The sequence below is a fragment of the Chrysemys picta genome, chromosome 20 (genome assembly GCF_011386835.1).
Source record: "Chrysemys picta bellii isolate R12L10 chromosome 20, ASM1138683v2, whole genome shotgun sequence".
In the NCBI taxonomy this organism is placed as follows: Eukaryota; Metazoa; Chordata; order Testudines; family Emydidae; genus Chrysemys; species Chrysemys picta.
In genome coordinates, this window is record NC_088810.1 from 8,925,746 (window position 1) to 8,943,479 (window position 17,734).

At 60.4% G+C, this 17,734-nt stretch overlaps 2 protein-coding genes across 2 annotated transcripts; both read right to left on the reverse strand.

The window, feature by feature from the left end:
* Nucleotides 1–221: 221 nt before the first annotated feature.
* LOC135976862 (sulfotransferase 2B1-like) lies at nt 222–7,110 on the reverse strand. Its single transcript, XM_065574542.1, has 6 exons — nt 5,323–7,110; nt 4,684–4,892; nt 4,293–4,419; nt 2,843–2,937; nt 2,016–2,196; nt 222–748 (listed from the first exon to the last, which is right to left on the reverse strand). Exons 1-6 carry the CDS (start codon nt 5,456–5,458, stop codon nt 639–641), a joined length of 858 nt encoding a protein of 285 aa, XP_065430614.1. The 5' UTR covers nt 5,459–7,110; the 3' UTR covers nt 222–638.
* A 2,435-nt stretch (nt 7,111–9,545) lies between these two features.
* LOC135976863 (sulfotransferase 2B1-like) lies at nt 9,546–16,947 on the reverse strand. Its single transcript, XM_065574543.1, has 6 exons — nt 16,461–16,947; nt 15,826–16,034; nt 15,434–15,560; nt 13,941–14,035; nt 12,941–13,121; nt 9,546–10,049 (listed from the first exon to the last, which is right to left on the reverse strand). Exons 1-6 carry the CDS (start codon nt 16,594–16,596, stop codon nt 9,940–9,942), a joined length of 858 nt encoding a protein of 285 aa, XP_065430615.1. The 5' UTR covers nt 16,597–16,947; the 3' UTR covers nt 9,546–9,939.
* Between the last annotated feature and the right edge of the window lie 787 nt (nt 16,948–17,734).

The window sequence follows — 17,734 nt, forward strand, 5'->3', positions numbered from 1 at the left end:
GGTATTGCTGGGATCTACCTGGGAACTGGATCACCAGCAATCACAACCTTTGGACTGGGGGTGGGGGGCATGGGGAGTGGGGGAGAGAGAGACAGAGAGAGAGAATGTGTGTGTGTGCATGCGTGTGTGCGTGTGTTCCTGCTGCTCCCTGCTGGATGGGATCATGTTCTGTTCATGGCAAACCCAAAGAAGTTAGATTAAAAAACCAAATCCTCTTGCTGGAAGGTTGCCACATCACCTGATTTTATTTCTTAGAATCCAGAGCCCTGAAGCACAGGAACCCAAACTCGAGAGAGACAGAGCAGGCTGCTCCCCGCACAGAGGCCCATCTCCCACGCCGTGCTCTGGGCTGGCTCTGTGCAGAATTTCACATTTCCCTGCAGAGCCCCTGCCTGCAAGCAGGACCAGGAACACCCTGCAATGGACAGATTTTAAATACACCTCAGCTGAGCCCTGCCCTGTGTGTGCACGCGCTCACTGACCTCGCCTGGACACATGCCCCAGCCCAGCTCTGCCTATTGCTGATGCTCTAGAGACGCTGCCCCAGGGGGCATCTCCCAGGGCACAGGAAGAGCAGCAGCACATGGGTGGCACAGGGCCGGTGTATTGCAGGTGCAGATGTGGCGGGCGCGGGGCCGTCAATCCCAGGGGAAGGTCATGCCCAGACCCTGCATCCGCTCCCGGTAAACGGTGTCAAATCGTTGGCTCTGTGCCTCCGAGAGATGGTTCCTCCAGTCGCCGCAGATCCCTGCAAACCACAGGGAACATGGACTCAGTAGCGTAGCTAGGGGGGTGCAGGGGAAGAGGCTGCTCCCCCCTGAGCACATTTTGCAAAAGCTGCGCCTTTCCACACAGCCTGCGCTGGGCTCCGGACTCTAAATCTGGAGCCGGGTTTTGCATGAGGGCGCCGGCTAGCTCTGGGCTCCGCACCGCCCTCCTCCATCCCCAGCCCTGCTCGCTCACTTCGGGGCTGCAGGCAGCTGCCTGGCTCTCCGGGGATGAGGAGGAGGAAGCTCCCTAAGCCGGGGTGGGCTCTGCCAGGAGGGGAAGGGGCGGCAGTGCAGCCCCCACAGCGTGGCAGGGGGGGAGGGGGCTGAGGTCAGACTGGGGCCGGTTAGTGGTGAGGCCGGGGCAGGGGGAGGGGTGCTGTCTGGTCTAGGGTGCCCCTCACTCCCAACCCACAGCCCCTCCTCCCCAGCCCTGCCCCCGCAACCTCTGCCCATGCCCCTCACTCCCAACCCACAGCCCCTGCTCCCCAGCCCTGCCCCCGCAACCTCTGCCCATGCCCCTCACTCCCAACCCACAGCCCCTGCTCCCCAGGCCTGCCCCCGCAACCTCTGCCCATGCCCCTCACTCCCAACCCACAGCCTCTGCTCCCCAGCCCTGCCCCCGCAACCTCTGCCCACGTCCCTCACTCCCAACCCACAGCCTCTGCTCCCCAGCCCTGCCCCCGCAACCTCTGCCCACGCCCCTCACTCCCAACCCACAGCCCCTGCTCCCCAGCCCTGCCCCCGCAACCTCTGCCCATGCCCCTCACTCCCAACCCACAGCCCCTGCTCCCCAGCCCTGCCCCCGCAACCTCTGCCCACGCCCCTCACTCCCAACCCACAGCCCCTGCTCCCCAGCCCCCGCAACCTCTGCCCATTCCCCTCACTCCCAACCCACATCGCCTGCTCCCCTGCCCCCGCAAGCTCTGCCCATGCCCCTCACTCCTGACTTAAAGCCCCCTGCTCTCCTGGCCCTGCCTCATGCAGCTCTGCTGGTGCACCTCAGTCCCAACTCACAGCCCCCGGCTAGCCCAGGCAGGGCCGGCTTTAGGCCGATTCCCCGGAATCGGGCCCTGCGCGTAAGAGGACCCCGTGCCCAGCCAGAGCGCGGCAAGCCTGTGGCCCCACTCCCCGGGCCGGGGCGTGGCAATGCAAAGTGCTGTCAGAGCGCTGCCCCGCTGATTATAAGCCCCACGAATCGGGCCCCGCACTTGCTAAAGCCGGCCCTGAGCCCAGGCCTGGACTCACCTTTCCTCAGGAATTCCCCGTTCTGGTGGTCCATGTACTCGTCACTCAGCTGCGAGTAGTTGGACATTTTGTTCCACTTCATGCTTTGGAAGGAGGCGTTCTCCACCACCGCGTCCACTTGCTCCTCACTCAGCTCCTTCCCCAGGAAGTGGCAGATTCTCCGCACGCTGCCCCGCAGATCCTAGGGGAAGACACCCACTGCCATGAAGAGGGTGATTCCTGGGTGACAATTTTATGGTCCACATGTGCCTCAGTTCCCTCCCCCCGCAGGGTCCTCCTCCCCACTAGGTGCTGAGGAAGAGACCCCTTCAAGGGCAGAGGGCCTTGGCAGTGATCCACGTTGGCCACCTGAGGTCAGACCCTGTTCCAGGCCAGGGGCAGAGGAATGCAAAGGCCAGGAGGAGCCAACACCCGGGACATGGATGCCGAGGCCTGGGGAGCTGGGGCTGGGAACACCCTAGAACACCACCTGGCTGGGGGCCTGGGGCGGGGTTATATGTGGGGATGGCTCAGGGGCGGGGTTATATGTGGGGATGGCTCAGGGGCAGGGTTATATGTGGGGGTGGCTCAGGGGCAGGGTTACATGTGGGCATGGCTCTAGGGGTGGGGTTACGTGTGGGCATGGCTCAGGGGCTGGGTTACATGTGGGGGTGTCACCAGGTGGCGGGGCTATTTGTGGGCGTGGCACCAGGGATGGAGTTATGTGTGGATGAGGTCTCAGGGGCGGGGCTATGTGTGGGCGTGACCCCAGGGGTGGAGTTATGTGTGGATGAGGTCTCAGGAGCGGGGCTATGTGTGGGCGTGACCCAAGGGCGGAGTTTCCCTACCTGCTGCAGCTCCTCGTAGGTGATGGAGAAGAAGTTCTCGTTGCCCTTCAGCCCCATCCAGCCGGTGACGTGGTCGAACCAGGAGCTGTAGGCCACTGTGCAGGAGAGAGAGCGGCACGGTGACCCCAGAGCTGCCCCCCTTGGGCCCCTCCACCCACTGTTTAATTTATAATTAAAGTGGTGCCACGGCTCAAGCAATTTTTTTACATTCATAACTGATGCAGCCAGCCCAGAGGTGCTGGGGCTCTGAACTGCCAGGCCCAAAGGTGCTGGAGCTCTGAACTGCCAGGCCCAAAGGTGCTGGAGCTCTGAACTGCCAGGCCCAGAGGTGTCGGGGCCGTGGCACAAAACAAGCACTACTTCCACCTAAGTCCCCTCTGTGACGTTATTGATATTATCTGGGACCATATAGAACATGGTTGCAACCAAAGTCCTGTAGTGGCACCAAATCTTGTATAAAGGGGGTCAAATGAGGTGTCTAAGACAAGGGTATGGTTTGCTGGTTATGATTATGCTGTCTATATGTGTGTATCAATTTTGGAGTTAAAGTTATAAATATTGGCTCTGTACTGTCTGTATTTCAAACTTTTGCTATGCTTCTGGGAGACACCCCAGACAAGTTGGTGTTAGCTCTGCCTAGCCTGCTTGATGCCCATTAATGACCATCAGCTATACAATGGACCCATTGAGAGAAGGCAGATACACCTTGCAAATCAGCAAAGTATGCAGGGACTGGACCATGTGACTCCAGACTCCATTTTGCTGTAATTTTCCACAGTAAGGACAAAGAGGTGTTCTTACACCTGGAAAGGACATAAAAGGCTGATGCCTCTCCTCCATCTTGTCTTCAATGCTGCTTCTTACCTCTGGAGGGACTTTGCTACGAATGGAAGCTCTACACAAAGGATTGATGACCCATCCCAGCTGGGGATGTTCCAGAGACTTGGTTTGAGCCTGCAGTTTATGCCATCACTGCTACAAGCCTGAACCAAGAACTTTGCCATTACTGTATGTAATTGATTCCATTTAACCAATTCTAGCTCTCATCTCTATCTTATTCCTTTTATGAATAAATCTAAAGGTTTAAATCTAAAGGTTTAAAATCTAAAGATTTTAGATTCTAAAGGATTGGCAACAGCGTGATTTGTGGGTAAGATTTGTTTTTATATTGACCTGGGTCTGAGGCTTAGTCCAATGGGATCAGGAGAACCTTTTCTCTTTTACTGAGGTATTGGTTTTCATAACCATTTGTCCCACATAACAAGTGGCACTGGTGGTGATACTGGGAAACTGGAGTGTCTAAGGGAATTGCTTGTGTGACTTGTGGTTAGCCAGTGGGGTGAGACCAAAGTCCTCTTTGTCTGGCTGGTTTGGTTTGCCTCAGAGGTGGAAAAACCCTGCGTATTCCTAACTGCAGCAGGGCCCCCGAGGGTCCCGGGGTGCTGCTCACTGTTCCCGCTCAGGAAGTCCTCGAGGAAGGAGTCCAGTGAACCAGGGTCCTTGAAGAGACACAGAAGCTTGGAGAAATGGTACAGCGAGACCAGGACGTCCTTGGGGCAGCGCAGGGTGTAGATGATCTGAGGGGAGGGGAGGAGGGTCACTACCAATCAGGGGAGGAGGATGCCAAGTGAACCCAGCGATTAGCCACCCACCCAGGGCCGTCACCTCCCAACCCTCTCTGCAGGGAGACGGATTCGCCGCACCCCGCTGGCTGCTCTTCCGCACGCCCACATTGCTGTAACTCACACCCAGCAGCAGCCCTGGATTCACCCCCCTCCCGACGCACAGCCCTGTCGGTGCCCCTCAATCCCGACCCGCACCCCTGCTCTCCCGCCTCTCACCTTGGCCTTGGAGCGCTGCAGGGACTTGGGGAACAGCTGGACGGGGAGGTGGGAGGAGAGCAGCCGGGGCGGGGGGTATTTCAGGGCAGCCTCCAACCCCCTCCGGTTCTCCACCCAGGGCGCCCGCTCCCAGTTCAGCACGCTGCGCACCCAGCTGGGGTCCCCGTCACAACGGATCAGACTCAGGATCTCCAGCATCCAGTTAGTGCCTGGGGGTGAAAGGGTTAATGGGCCTGAAACAAGCCCTCAACCTGCTAGGTCCCACTCTGCTCCCAGAGCTGAGGAGAGAACCCAGGAGTCCTGGCTCCCAGCCCCCATCAGCTGAGGTGCATTGACCGTGCTAAAATCAGAAGGTCTCATTTTGCTGTGCCAGGGGTCTCCTGGCCCTGCCGGTGGCTCTGGAGAAAGCCTGTGATCACAGTGTGTCTGCAGAGAGCCAGCCTAGCACCAGGTGAGTGAGTTGGGCCCCAGGGAGCAGCCTGCTTTGTCTCACCCTGGGCTGGGCGTGTGTGTGTGCCCGGGGTCTGGCATCTAGAAAATCAGGTCATGTGATGGGTTTGGTGTTTCCATCTAATGTCCGTGTGTGTGTCAGGAGCCCCCTACACACACACACACACACACACACCCGCTCTCCCCTACCTGACTTGGGGTAGGTGACGTTGAAGATGTCGTCGTCCCGCACCTGGAATTCGTTCTCCACGTAGCTCAGCTCCTTGGGGGAGTAATCCAGGCATGGGAACAGTACCCCCTTGTGGGTGAAGTATTCACGCGCCATGGCAGGGCAGGGACAGAGACAGACCTCCCTGCGTCAGTGTTGGTCCCTATGCGCTACTAGGGGAGCTGTGCTGCAGGGAGCGGTGTGGGGGTCCTCTCTCCTGAAAGTCAGGCGTCTCCAGCGCCTCAGCCTGGCAATGGGAGGCTCAGCTCTGCAGGGAGCAGGGTGAGGCTATTACTTGGCTGTCCCACCCCAGAGCCAGCTGCACCTTGGCACCAGTTGAGCTGATTCCTTGGCGTGTTCCCGGAACGACTCAAGGGCCTGTGCTGGTGTCTGCAGCTGGGAGAACAGTCCCGTGCCTTGGTGGGAGCCCTCTGTGGGGTTGTGTGACAGGTCCAGGCACTCTGCTCCCCGCTCCTCCCTCAGCGACCCTTGAACCCGCGCAGAGCCAGTGCCATTCACCCTTTGGAGGCCCTGCCAGGCACAGCGACCTTTGGACCTGGGAGGAGCTGGTGCCTATAACCCTCCAAGGGCCCTGCACTGTCCCAGCAGCTCATGACTCCGGGCTGCCTGTCCCTGGCAGGTCCCTGCACCTCTTCCCAGCTGTGTCGGGTGCCCAGGGTCCTGTGTGGGAGTGGAGGGGGCAGGGGTGGGGCAGATCCTGTCATTCCCCCCCAAGGAAGGGTTGCTGATCTATGTGCTTTCATGGCAGTGGGGGATGGTTACCAGGCTTGGGGAGGGTGGGGGTTTAACCCCCTGCTGGTCGCTGCTGAGATCTCCCTGAGGTGAAGGGAACTGTCCGTGGGCTCTAGGCAGGGAGAGACTGGGCATGTGGGCAGGGCCGGCTCCAGGGTTTTTGCCGCCCCAAACGACAAAAAAAAAAAAAAAAAAGCTGGAGTGAGGGACCGTCCACCAAATTGCCGCCGAATGGGACCGTATGGAGCCAAGAGTGGGCACGACCTGGGAGTCCGTGACAGGGCCCCAGCCACCATGACCCCAGGGGGTTGGGGAACAGCACTGGGGAAGGGGAAGGAAGGCGGCTCAGCAGGACTGGATGGGGCAGCAGGGGCCTCCCCCCGAGTAATTTGGGCCTGGCCCACATCTGGCCCCGGCATGCAGTGAATTGGAGGGTCTCAGCCAGGCTCCTAGGGGTCCTCAGGATACTTTGGTTCCATTCCCAGCTCTGCCCCAGCTCCTGGAGGGGTCAGTCTCCCTCGGCCCTGGGCTAGTGACACAGGGATCAGCTGTTCTCGTTAGGTCTGGCTCGAGCACCAGGGCTCCCACATGCCCATGAGACAGGGAAGCCACCCCCCATCCGGCAGACACAGCACCTGGCTCAGCAAACAGCCCCTGGGAGGTGGATTGGAGCTGGGTCCCTGTCAGCTGTAGGGGGCACAGCCCTGGAGCCAGCTGCTGGCTCTGTGGGGAGCCAGCCTCATTTACATACATTAGAATAGTGCTGACCCCTCTTCTGAGGCCTGTTATTGCCCAACCAGCTCCTTATCTGGCCCAATCGCCCTGGGCATCTCTCCGGTGAGGCAGGGCATCACAGCCATCCTCAGGGGGAAACTGAGGCACAAGGGGGCAAGCTAAGTGCTTTGTCCAAGGTCACACAGGCAGTTTGTCCCAGAGCTGGGAATTGAACTGTAGAGCCCCACAGCCCAAGGTAGCACCCTCACCACTGGGCCAGCCTGCCCCTCTGATTTGGCTGCATAAATGGGATTAGCAGAGGGTTATTGCCACGCTGGGGAGAAGCAGGGGATGGGGCAGAGCTCTGTAGGGGGTGATTTCTGCACCCTATGAGGGGTCCCCATAATGGGTTTGGAGGGAAGTGTTGTATAGTGGATAGAACACCGGTCTGGGACTTTGGAGAGCTGGATTTGAGTCCCAGATCTACTGGGTGACCGTGCCTCAGTTTCCCCATCCCTCCCCCCATGGGGGCCATGGCCCAAGGTGTGCAAAAGGCTCTGGCAGCAGCTGCTCAACCTGGGGTTCGCAATGGAGCAAACACCTGCCATTTCCCACCTAGAGCAGGATAGAACCCAGGAGTCCTGGCTCCCAGCCACCATCACCCTTAACCACTAGACCCCACCCCTCCCAGAGCCAGGGATAGAACCCAGGTGTCCTGGTTCCCATCCCCCTGCTCTAACCCACCCGATCCCATTCTCCCATCATCCCCCATTCCATTTTGATCAGGTCCCATTTCCACATGCGGACACTAAAGGGTTAAGCAGCTGGCGATCTCTGTGGCACACAGGTCTGCTGCCCCATTTACTCAGCTAATCCCAGCTGGGATCCTTCTTTCTGAGTGGGGAAGAGCCTATGGCCCAGGCCCAGCCCAGCTCCCAGCACCTACAAGAGGAGGTGTGGGAGGGGCACAAGTGGCTGTAACCACTCAACCCCACTCCCCTCCCAGAGCTGGGGAGAGAACCCAGACGTCCTGCCGCCCAGCCTCCTTGTTCTAACCACTAGACTCCACCCCCCTCCCAGAGCTGGGGAGAGAACCCAGACGTCCTGCTGCCCAGCCTCCTTGTTCTAACCACTAGACCCCACCCCCCTCCCAGAGCTGGGGAGAGAACCCAGGTGTCCTGCTGCCCAGCCTCCTTGTTCTAACCACTAGACCCCACCCCCCTCCCAGAGCTGGGGATAGAACTCAGGCATCCTGCTGCCCAGCCCCCGTGTTCTATCCATTAGTCCCCCCTCCCAGAGCCAGGCAAGAGCCCTGCTATGTGAGATATTCTTCTGTAGTAAGGGCAGGTGCTGCTGCCATGGGAGGACATCAGGCGATGCTGTGGGGGCGGGTGGGGGTGGTGCAGCCCAGGTGGCCACATCGCCTTCTGCCTCGGGCCCTGGGCTTGGGACAAGGCGAAGCAGGGTGGGGACGATGCCCCTCCGCCCTGACGGCCAATCCTGACCTAGCAGAGGAGTGAGCCAGCCATTCGCCAGGCAGGGGTGAGCGCATCCAACGCCAGTCACAGCGTGTGGGCAAACAGGAGGAATCCAGCCTGGGCCGGGTGCAGAGACGGGTGGCCGGAGGCCTGGGGAGCTGGGCTGGGTGAGCCCCCATTGTGCACTGGCAGCTGGGAACATAGAGTCGAGTGAACCAGGCAGGGACAAGCCATCGGGGCTAATAAATGATGTACAGCACTAGCATGAGGGGGTCTGTGACATTCTATACCTTGGGCGAGCGCCCTGTAACCCCCATATTCCTCATTTTTATATAATTGTGATATTGCATATAAAGCAGGCATCAGGGGAAAGGTTATGATCTGCTGAAAGTCATTTCTCTATCCGTATATGTGTATCATTAATGCATATGGAGTTATGAGAATTGTGTTGTATGGTGGCCACTAAAACATGCTGTAAATTGGGGAATCAGCCAGATATTAGCTCCCCACATGCAACAGTAAGGAAAGTAACCAAGGCCCAGGCAGGTGTCAAACAACCCATCAACAGCCATTGTCCAACAAGGAAGCTACAATGCAATGACTCACCTGCAAGAGGCCACACGGGGGGATTGCTCAGCCTTGCCTGGAGACTCAGCAATGCCCCAGACATGGACTCCAGGGTGTGGGGAGCCCCCCCACCCTCATGGGCCCCCGCACACTAGAGCCCAGATACCTCCAGTGGATCACCCTCTTGGCCCAGTCTTGCCTTCAGGGCCAGCTCCAGGCACCAGCGGAGGAAGCACGTGCCTGGGGCGGCACATGCTAAGGGGCGGCATTCCGTCCATTCTTGGGGCAGCACAGGCCGGGCATTTTTTTCTTTTTGCTTCGGCAGTTCGGGCGGTAATCTGAGCGGCTTTTTTTTCTTTTTGCTTGGGGCGGCAAAAATGGTAGAGCCGGCCCTGCTTGCCTTGCCTTCCTTATGGGCGGAGTTGGGTGGGGTTGATGCCTTCTGGGCTGACAGCATCCTGGCCCCTGGGGGTATTGCTGGGATCTACCTGGGAACTGGGTCACCAGCAATCACAACCTTTGGAATGGGGGTGGGGGGCATGAGGAGTGGGGGAGAGAGAGAGAGAGAGAATGTGTGTGTGTGCATGCGTGTGTGCGTGTGTTCCTGCTGCTCCCTGCTGGATGGGATCATGTTCTGTTCATGGCAAACCCAAAGAAGTTAGATTAAAAAACCAAATCCTCTTGCTGGAAGGTTGCCACATCACCTGATTTTATTTCTTAGAATCCAGAGCCCTGACGCACAGGAACCCAAACTCGAGAGAGACAGAGCAGGCTGCGCCCCGCACAGAGGCCCATCTCCCACGCCGTGCTCTGGGCTGGCTCTGTGCAGAATTTCACATTTCCCTGCAGAGCCCCTGCCTGCAAGCAGGACCAGGAACACCCTGCAATGGTGTTCTAAGCCCTGCCCTGTGTGTGCACGCGCTCACTGACCTTGCTTGGACACATGCCCCAGCCCAGCTGTGCCTATTGCTGATGCTCTAGAGACGCTGCCCCAGGGGGCATCTCCCAGGGCACAGGAAGATCAGTAGCACGTGGGTGGCACAGGGCCGGTGTATTGCGGGTGCAGATGTGGCGGGCGCGGGGCCGTCAGTCCCAGGGGAAGGTCATGCCCAGACCCTGCATCCGCTCCCGGTAAACGGTGTCAAATCGTTGGCTCTGTGCCTCCGAGAGATGGTTCCTCCAGTCACCGCAGATCCCTGCAAACCACAGAGGACATGGACTCAGTAGCGTAGCTAGGGGGGTGCAGGGGAAGAGGCTGCTCCCCCCTGAGCACATTTTGCAAAAGCTGCGCCTTTCCACACAGCCTGCGCTGGGCTCCGGACTCAAAATCTGGAGTCGGGTTTTGCATGCGGCCGCCGGCTAGCTCTGGGCTCCGCACCGCCCTCCTCCATCCCCAACCCGGCTCGCTGACTCCGGGGCTGCAGGCAGCTGCCTGGCTCTCCGGGGATGAGGAGGAGGAAGCTCCCTAAGCCGGGCTGGGCTCTGCCGGGAGGGGAAGGGGCGGCAGTGCAGCCCCCACAGCCCGGCAGGGGGGGAGGGGGCTGAGGTCAGACTGGGGCCGGTTAGTGGTGAGGCCGGGGCAGAGGGAGGGGTGCTGTCTGGTCTAGGGTGCCCCTCACTCCCAACCCACAGCCCCTGCTCCCCAGCCCTGCCCTCGCAACCTCTGCCCATGCCCCTCACTCCCAACCCACAGCCTCTGCTCCCCAGCCCTGCCCCCGCAACCTCTGCCCATGCCCCTCACACCCAACCCACAGCCCCTGCTCCCCTGCCCCCGCAACCTCTGCCCATGCCCCTCACTCCCAACCCACAGCCCCTGCTCCCCAGCCCTGCCCCCGCAACCTCTGCCCATTTCCCTCACTCCCAACCCACAGCCTCTGCTCCCCAGCCCTGCCCCCGCAACCTCTGCCCACGCCCCTCACTCCCAACCCACAGCCTCTGCTCCCCAGCCCTGCCTCCACAAGCTCTGCCCATTCCCCTCACTCCCAACCCACAGCGCCTGCTCCCCTGCCCCCGCAACCTCTGCCCATGCCCCTCACTCCCAACCCACTGCCCCTGCTCCCCAGCCCTGCCCCCGCAACCTCTGCCCATGCCCCTCACTTCCAACCCACAGCCCCTGCTCCCCAGCCCTGCCCCCACAACCTCTGCCCATTTCCATCACTCCCAACCCACAGCCTCTGCTCCCCAGCTCTGCCCCCGCAAGCTCTGCCCATGCCCCTCACTCCCAACCCACAGCCCCTGCTCCCCAGCCCTGCCCCCGCAACCTCTGCCCATGCCCCTCACTCCCAACCCACAGCCTCTGCTCCCCAGCCGTGCCCCCGCAACCTCTGCCCATGCCCCTCACACCCAACCCACAGCCCCTGCTCCCCAGCCCTGCCCCCGCAACCTCTGCCCATGCCCCTCACTCCCAGCCCACAGCCCCTGCTCCCCAGCCCTGCCCCCGCAACCTCTGCCCATGCCCCTCACCCCCAGCCCACAGCCCCTGCTCCCCAGCCCTGCCTCCACAAGCTCTGCCCATTCCCCTCACTCCCAACCCACAGCCCCTGCTCCCCAGCCCTGCCCCCGCAACCTCTGCCCACACCCCTCACTCCCAACCCACAGCCCCTGCTCCCGTGTCCCCGCAACCTCTGCCCATGCCCCGCACTCCCAACCCACAGCCTCTGCTCCCCAGCCCTGCCTCCACAAGCTCTGCCCATTCCCCTCACTCCCAACCCACAGCCCCTGCTCCCCAGCCCTGCCCCCGCAACCTCTGCCCATGCCCCTCACTCCCAGCCCACAGCCCCTGCTCCCCAGCCCTGCCCCCCGCAACCTCTGCCCATGCCCCTCACTCCCAACCCACAGCCTCTGCTCCCCAGCCCTGCCTCCACAAGCTCTGCCCATGCCCCTCACTCCCAACCCACAGCCCCTGCTCCCCAGCCCTGCCCCCGCAACCTCTGCCCATGCCCCTCACTCCCAACCCACAGCCCCTGCTCCCCAGCCCTGCCCCCGCAACCTCTGCCCATTTCCCTCACTCCCAACCCACAGCCTCTGCTCCACAGCCCTGCCCCCGCAAGCTCTGCCCACACCCCTCACTCCCAACCCACAGCCCCTGCTCCCCAGCCCTGCCTCCACAAGCTCTGCCCACGCCCCTCACTCCCAACCCACAGCCCCTGCTCCCCAGCCCTGCCCCCGCAACCTCTGCCCGTGCCCCTCACTCCCAACCCACAGCCCCTGCTCCCCAGCCCTGCCCCCGCAACCTCTGCCCATGGCCCTCACTCCCAACCCACAGCCTCTGCTCCCCAGCCCTGCCCCCGCAACCTCTGCCCATGCCCCTCACTCCCAACCCACAGCCCCTGCTCCCCTGCCCCCGCAACCTCTGCCCATGCCCCTCACTCCCAACCCACAGCCCCTGCTCCCCAGCCCTGCCCCCGCAACCTCTGCCCATGCCCCTCACTCCCAACCCACAGCCCCTGCTCCCCAGCCCTGCCCCCACAACCTCTGCCCATTTCCCTCACTCCCAACCCACAGCCCCTGCTCCCCAGCCCTGCCCCCGCAACCTCTGCCCATGCCCCTCACTCCCAACCCACAGCCCCTGCTCCCCAGCCCTGCCCCCGCAACCTCTGCCCATGCCCCTCACACCCAACCCACAGCCCCTGCTCCTCAGCCCTGCCCCCGCAAGCTCTGCCCACGCCCCTCACTCCCAACCCACAGCCCCTGCTCCCCTGCCCCCGCAACCTCTCCCCATGCCCCTCACTCCCAACCCACAGCCCCTGCTCCCCAGCCCTGCCTCCGCAACCTCTGCCCATGCCCCTCACTCCTGACTTAAAGCCCCCTGCTCTCCTGGCCCTGCCTCATGCAGCTCTGCTGGTGCACCTCAGTCCCAACTCGCAGCCCCCGGCTAACCCAGGCAGGGCTGGCTTTAGGCCGATTCCCCGGAATCGGGCCCCGCGCATAAGACGACCCCGTGCCCAGCCTGTGGCCCCACTCCCCGGGCCGGGGCGTGGCAATGCAAAGTGCATCGAAGAGTCAGAGCGCTGCCCGCTGAGTATAAGCCCCACGAATCGGGCCCCGCACTTGCTAAAGCCGGCCCAGAGCCCAGGCCTGGACTCACCTTTCCTCAGGAACTCCCCGTTTTGGTGGTCCATGTACTCGTCACTCAGCTGCGAGTAGTTGGACATTTTGTTCCCCTTCATGCTCTGGAAGGAGGCGTTCTCCACCACCGCGGCCACTTGCTCTTCACTCAGCTCCTTCCCCAGGAAGTGGCAGATTCTCCGCACGCTGCCCCGCAGATCCTGGGGGAAGACACCCACTGCCATGAAGAGGGTGATTCTAGGGTGACAATTTTATGGTCCACATGTGCCTCAGTTCCCTCCCCCCGCAGAGTCCTGCTCCCCACTAGGTGCTGAGGAAGAGACCCCTTCAAAGGCAGAGGACCTTGGCCGTGAGCCACGTTGGCCACCTGAGGTGAGACCCTGTTCCAGGCCAGGGGCAGAGGAATGCAAAGGCCGGGAGGAGCCAACACCCGGGACATGGACGCCGAGGCCTGGGGAGCTGGGGCTGAGAACACCCTAGAACACCACCTGGCTGGGGGCCTGGGGCGGGGCTATGTGTGGGGATGGCTCAGGGGCGGGGTTATATGTGGGGATGGCTCGGGGCGGGGTTATATGTGGGGATGGCTCAGGGGCAGGGTTATATGTGGGGATGGCTCTAGGGGCGGGGTTACGTGTGCGGATGGCTCTAGGGGCGGGGTTACATGTGGGGATGGCTCAGGAACGGGGCTATATGTGGGGGTGGCTCAGGGGCGGGGTTACGTGTGGGGATGGCTCTATGGCGGGATTACGTGTGGGGGTGGCTCGGGCAGGGTTACATGTGGGCATGGCTCAGGGGCGGGGCTATGTGTGGGGGTGTCACCAGGTGGCGGGGCTATTTGTCGGCATGGCACCAGGGATGGAGTTATGTGTGGATGAGGTCTCAGGGGTTGGGACTATGTGTGGGCATGACCCCAGGGGTGGAGTTATGTGTGGATGAGGTCTCAGGGGCGGGGCTATGTGTGGCGTGACCCCAGGGGTGGAGTTATGTGTGGGCGTGACCCAAGGGCGGAGTTTCCCTACCTGCTGCAGCTCCTCGTAGGTGATGGAGAAGAAGTTCTCGTTGCCCTTCAGCCCCATCCAGCCGGTGACGTGGTCGAACCAGGAGCTGTAGACCACTTTGCAGGAGAGAGCGGCACGGTGACCCCAGAGCTGCCCCCTCCAGCCCCTCCACCCACTGTTTAATTTATAATTAAAGTGGTGTCAGGGCTCAAGCAATTTTTTTACATTCATAACTGATGCAGCCAGCCCAGAGGTGCCGGAGCTCAGAACTCCCAGGCCCAGAGGTGCCGGTGCCGTGGCACAAAACAAGCACTACTTCCACCTAAGTCCCCTCTGTGACCTTATTGATATTATCTGGGACCATATAGAACATGGTTGCAACCAAAGTCCTGTAGTGGCACCAAATCTTGTATAAAGGGGGTCAAATGAGGTGTCTAAGACAAGGGTATGGTTTGCTGGTTATGATTATGCTCTCTTGATGCCCATTAAGGACCATCAGCTATACAATGGACCCATTGAGAGAAGGCAGATACACCTTGCAAATCAGCAAAGTATGCAGGGACTGGCCCATGTGACTCCAGACTCCATTTTGCTGTAATTTTCCACAGTAAGGACAAAGAGGTGTTCTTACACCTGGAAAGGACATAAAAGGCTGATGCCTCTCCTCCATCTTGTCTTCAATCCTGCTTCTTACCTCTGGAGGGACTTTGCTACGAATGGAAGCTCTACACAAAGGACTGATGACCCATCCCAGCTGGGGATGTTCCAGAGACTTGGTTTGAGCCTGCAGTTTATTCCATCACTGCTACAAGCCTGAACCAAGAACTTTGCCATTACTGTATGTAATTGATTCCATTTAACCAATTCTAGCTCTCATCTCTATCTTATTCCTTTTATGAATAAACCTTTAGATTTTAGATTCTAAAGGATTGGCAACAGCATGATTTGTGGGTAAGATCTGATTTGTATATTGACCTGGGTCTGGGGCTTAGTCCAATGGGATCAGCAGAACCTTTTCTCTTTTACTGAGGTATTGGTTTTCATAACCATTTGTCCCCCATAACGAGAGGCACTGGTGGTGATACGGGGAAACTGGAGTGTCTAAGGGAATTGCTTGTGTGACTTGTGGTTAGCCAGTGGGGTGAGACCAAAGTCCTCTTTGTCTGGCTGGTTTGGTTTGCCTTAGAGGTGGAAAAACCCCAGCCTAGGGCTGTAACTGCCCTGTTGGAGCAATTTGTTCTAAATTGGCACTCTCCGTTGGGTCCCGCCAGAACCGCAGCATTACACCCTCCATGGTGCGCGGCCGGACAGCCGTGCAGCAACCTATTAAGCCACACACAGCAGCTTATTAAGCTGTGCTGGGCACTGGGCAAAGGGCAGCTCAGAGCTGGCTGGGGATGCACAAACTGGATCCCATCAGTGAGTGGCTGGGAGCCCAGGCATCGGGCGGGAGGAGGCTGCCTGCGTTTTCCTAACTGCAGCAGGGCCCCCGAGGGTCCCGGGGTGCTGCTCACCATTCCCGCTCAGGAAGTCCTCGAGGAAGGAGTCCAGTGAACCAGGGTCCTTGAAGAGACACAGAAGCTTGGAGAAGTGGTACAGCGAGACCAGGACGTCCTTGGGGCAGCGCAGGGTGTAGATGATCTGGGGGGAGGGGAAGGGGGTCACTACCAATCGGGGGAGGGGGATGACAAATGGACCCAGCGATTAGCCACCCACCCCGGGCCTTCACCTCCCCACCCTCTCTGCAGGGAGAAGGATTCGCCGCACCCCACTGGCTGCTCTTCCGCACGCCCACATTGCTGTAACTCACACCCAGCAGCAGCCCTGGATTCACCCCTCTCCCGACGCACAGCCCTGTCGGTGCCCCTCAATCCCGACCCGCAGCCCCTGCTCTCCCGCCTCTCACCTTGGCCTTGGAGCGCTGCAGGAACTTGGGGAAGAGCTGGACGGGGAGGTGGGAGGAGAGCAGCCGGGGTGGGGGGTATTTCAGGGCAGCCTCAAGCCCCGTCTCGTTATCCACCCAGGGCGCCCGCTCCCAGTTCAGCACGCTGCGCACCCAGCCGGGGTCCCCGTCACAACGGATCAGACTCAGGATCTCCAGCATCCAGTTAGTGCCTGGGGGTGAAAGGGTTAATGGGCCTGAAACAAGCCCTCAACCTGCTAGGTCCCCCTCTGCTCCCAGAGCCGGGGAGAGAACCCAGGAGTCCTGGCTCCCAGCCCCCATCAGCTGAGGTGCATTGACAGTGCTAAAATCAGAAGCTCTCATTTTGCTGTGCCAGGGGTCTCCTGGCCCTGTTGGTGGCTCTGGAGAAAGCCTGTGATCACAATGTGTCTGCAGAGAGCCAGCCTAGCACCAGGTGGGCAAGTTGGGCCCCCCAGGGAGCAGCCTGCTTTGTCTCACTCTGGGCTGGGCGTGTGTGTGTGCCCGGGGTCTGGCATCTAGGAAATCAGGTCATGTGACAGGTTTGGTGTTTCTATCTAATGTCCGTGTGTGTGTCAGGAGCCCCCTACACACACACACACACACCCGCTCTCCCCTACCTGACTTGGGGTAGGCGATGTTGAAGATGTCATCGTCCCGCACCTGGAATTCGTTCTCCACGTAGCTCAGCTCCTTGGGGGAGTAATCCAGGCATGGGAACAGTACCCCCTTGTGGGTGAAGTATTCACACGCCATGGCAGGGCAGGGACAGAGACAGACCTCCCGGCGTCAGTGTTGGTCCCTATGCGCTACTAGGGGAGCTGTGCTGCAGGGAGCGGTGTGGGGGTCCTCTCTCCTGAAAGTCAGGCATCTCCAGTGCCTCACCCTGGCAATGGGAGGCTCAGCTCTGCAGGGAGCAGGGTGAGGCTATTACTTGGCTGTCCCACCCCAGAGCCAGCTGCACCTTGGCACCAGTTGAGCTGGTTCCCGGAACGACTCAAGGGCCTGTGCTGGTGTCTGCAGCCGGGAGAACAGTCCCGTGCCTTGGTGGGAGCCCTCTGTGGAGTTGTGTGACAGGTCCAGGCACTCTCCTCCCCTTTCAGCAACCTTTGGACCTGCGCAGAGCCAGTGCCATTCACTCTTTGGAGGCCCTGCCTTTAACCCTCCAAGGGCCCTGCACTGTCCCAGCAGCTCATGACTCCGGGCTGCCTGTCCCTGGCAGGTCCCTGCACCCCTTCCCAGCTGTGTCGGGTGCCCAGGTTCTGGTGTGGGAGTGAGAGCAGAGCCGGGCCCTGTAACCCCGATCTAGGCTGTAATCCCCTCTGTTCCCTGCACACACATGGGGCTGGAACTGAGGGGGCTGCCACACCCCAGGCTTGAAGTGGGGGTGCAGCATAGCCGCAGCGTGGTCGGAGGAGCCATGGGGGGGGGGGGCAGAGTGGCTGGAGGAGGAGCCATAGGGGGCGTGGCCAGAGGAGGAGCCAAAGGGGGGGTGCCTTTTTAATGTTTCCTCCCCCTGCTCTTAGAACCTGGCCACGCCACTGGTCGTGAGTTGGGGTCTTCGTCCCACCCCTTTGGTGCCCCCTGGGAGGGGTAAGGAGTGAGGTTGTGCTCTGGCCACGGCCAGGCCTTTCTCTGCCTTTAGTGTTTCGTATGCCTCCTGCCCCAGCCCCCTTCCCCTCCTAACTGGTTGTTTGACCTCGCCTTGAGATAAGGAGCTGAGGCAGTCTTCAAGTGTGCCCTCGTCTATACAGTCCCACCAAGCCCAGTAACACTTTAACTGCTCTTATCCATTCCCATTATACTAACAAACCCATTGGATTTAGGCAAAAGGAACACTTACAGTGTCTGGCTTTATTCACACATATTACTAGAACTGTAGCTACAGGCGAGT

Bases quoted from the DNA above. Each gene is read 5' to 3' on its own strand.
- LOC135976862 (XM_065574542.1), bottom strand. From the start codon at position 5,458: ATGGCGCGTGAATACTTCACCCACAAGGGGGTACTGTTCCCATGCCTG. The intron at 4,420-4,683 runs GTGAGAGGCGGG...CCCTCCCCTCAG, and splicing joins TGCAGCGCTCCAAGGCCAAG to ATCATCTACACCCTGCGCTG. The intron at 749-2,015 runs GTGAGTCCAGGC...TGTGGTTTGCAG, and splicing joins CGGGGAATTCCTGAGGAAAG to GGATCTGCGGCGACTGGAGG.
- LOC135976863 (XM_065574543.1), bottom strand. From the start codon at position 16,596: ATGGCGTGTGAATACTTCACCCACAAGGGGGTACTGTTCCCATGCCTG. The intron at 15,561-15,825 runs GTGAGAGGCGGG...CCCTCCCCCCAG, and splicing joins TGCAGCGCTCCAAGGCCAAG to ATCATCTACACCCTGCGCTG. The intron at 14,036-15,433 runs GTGAGCAGCACC...TCTCCTGCAAAG, and splicing joins GGACTTCCTGAGCGGGAATG to TGGTCTACAGCTCCTGGTTC.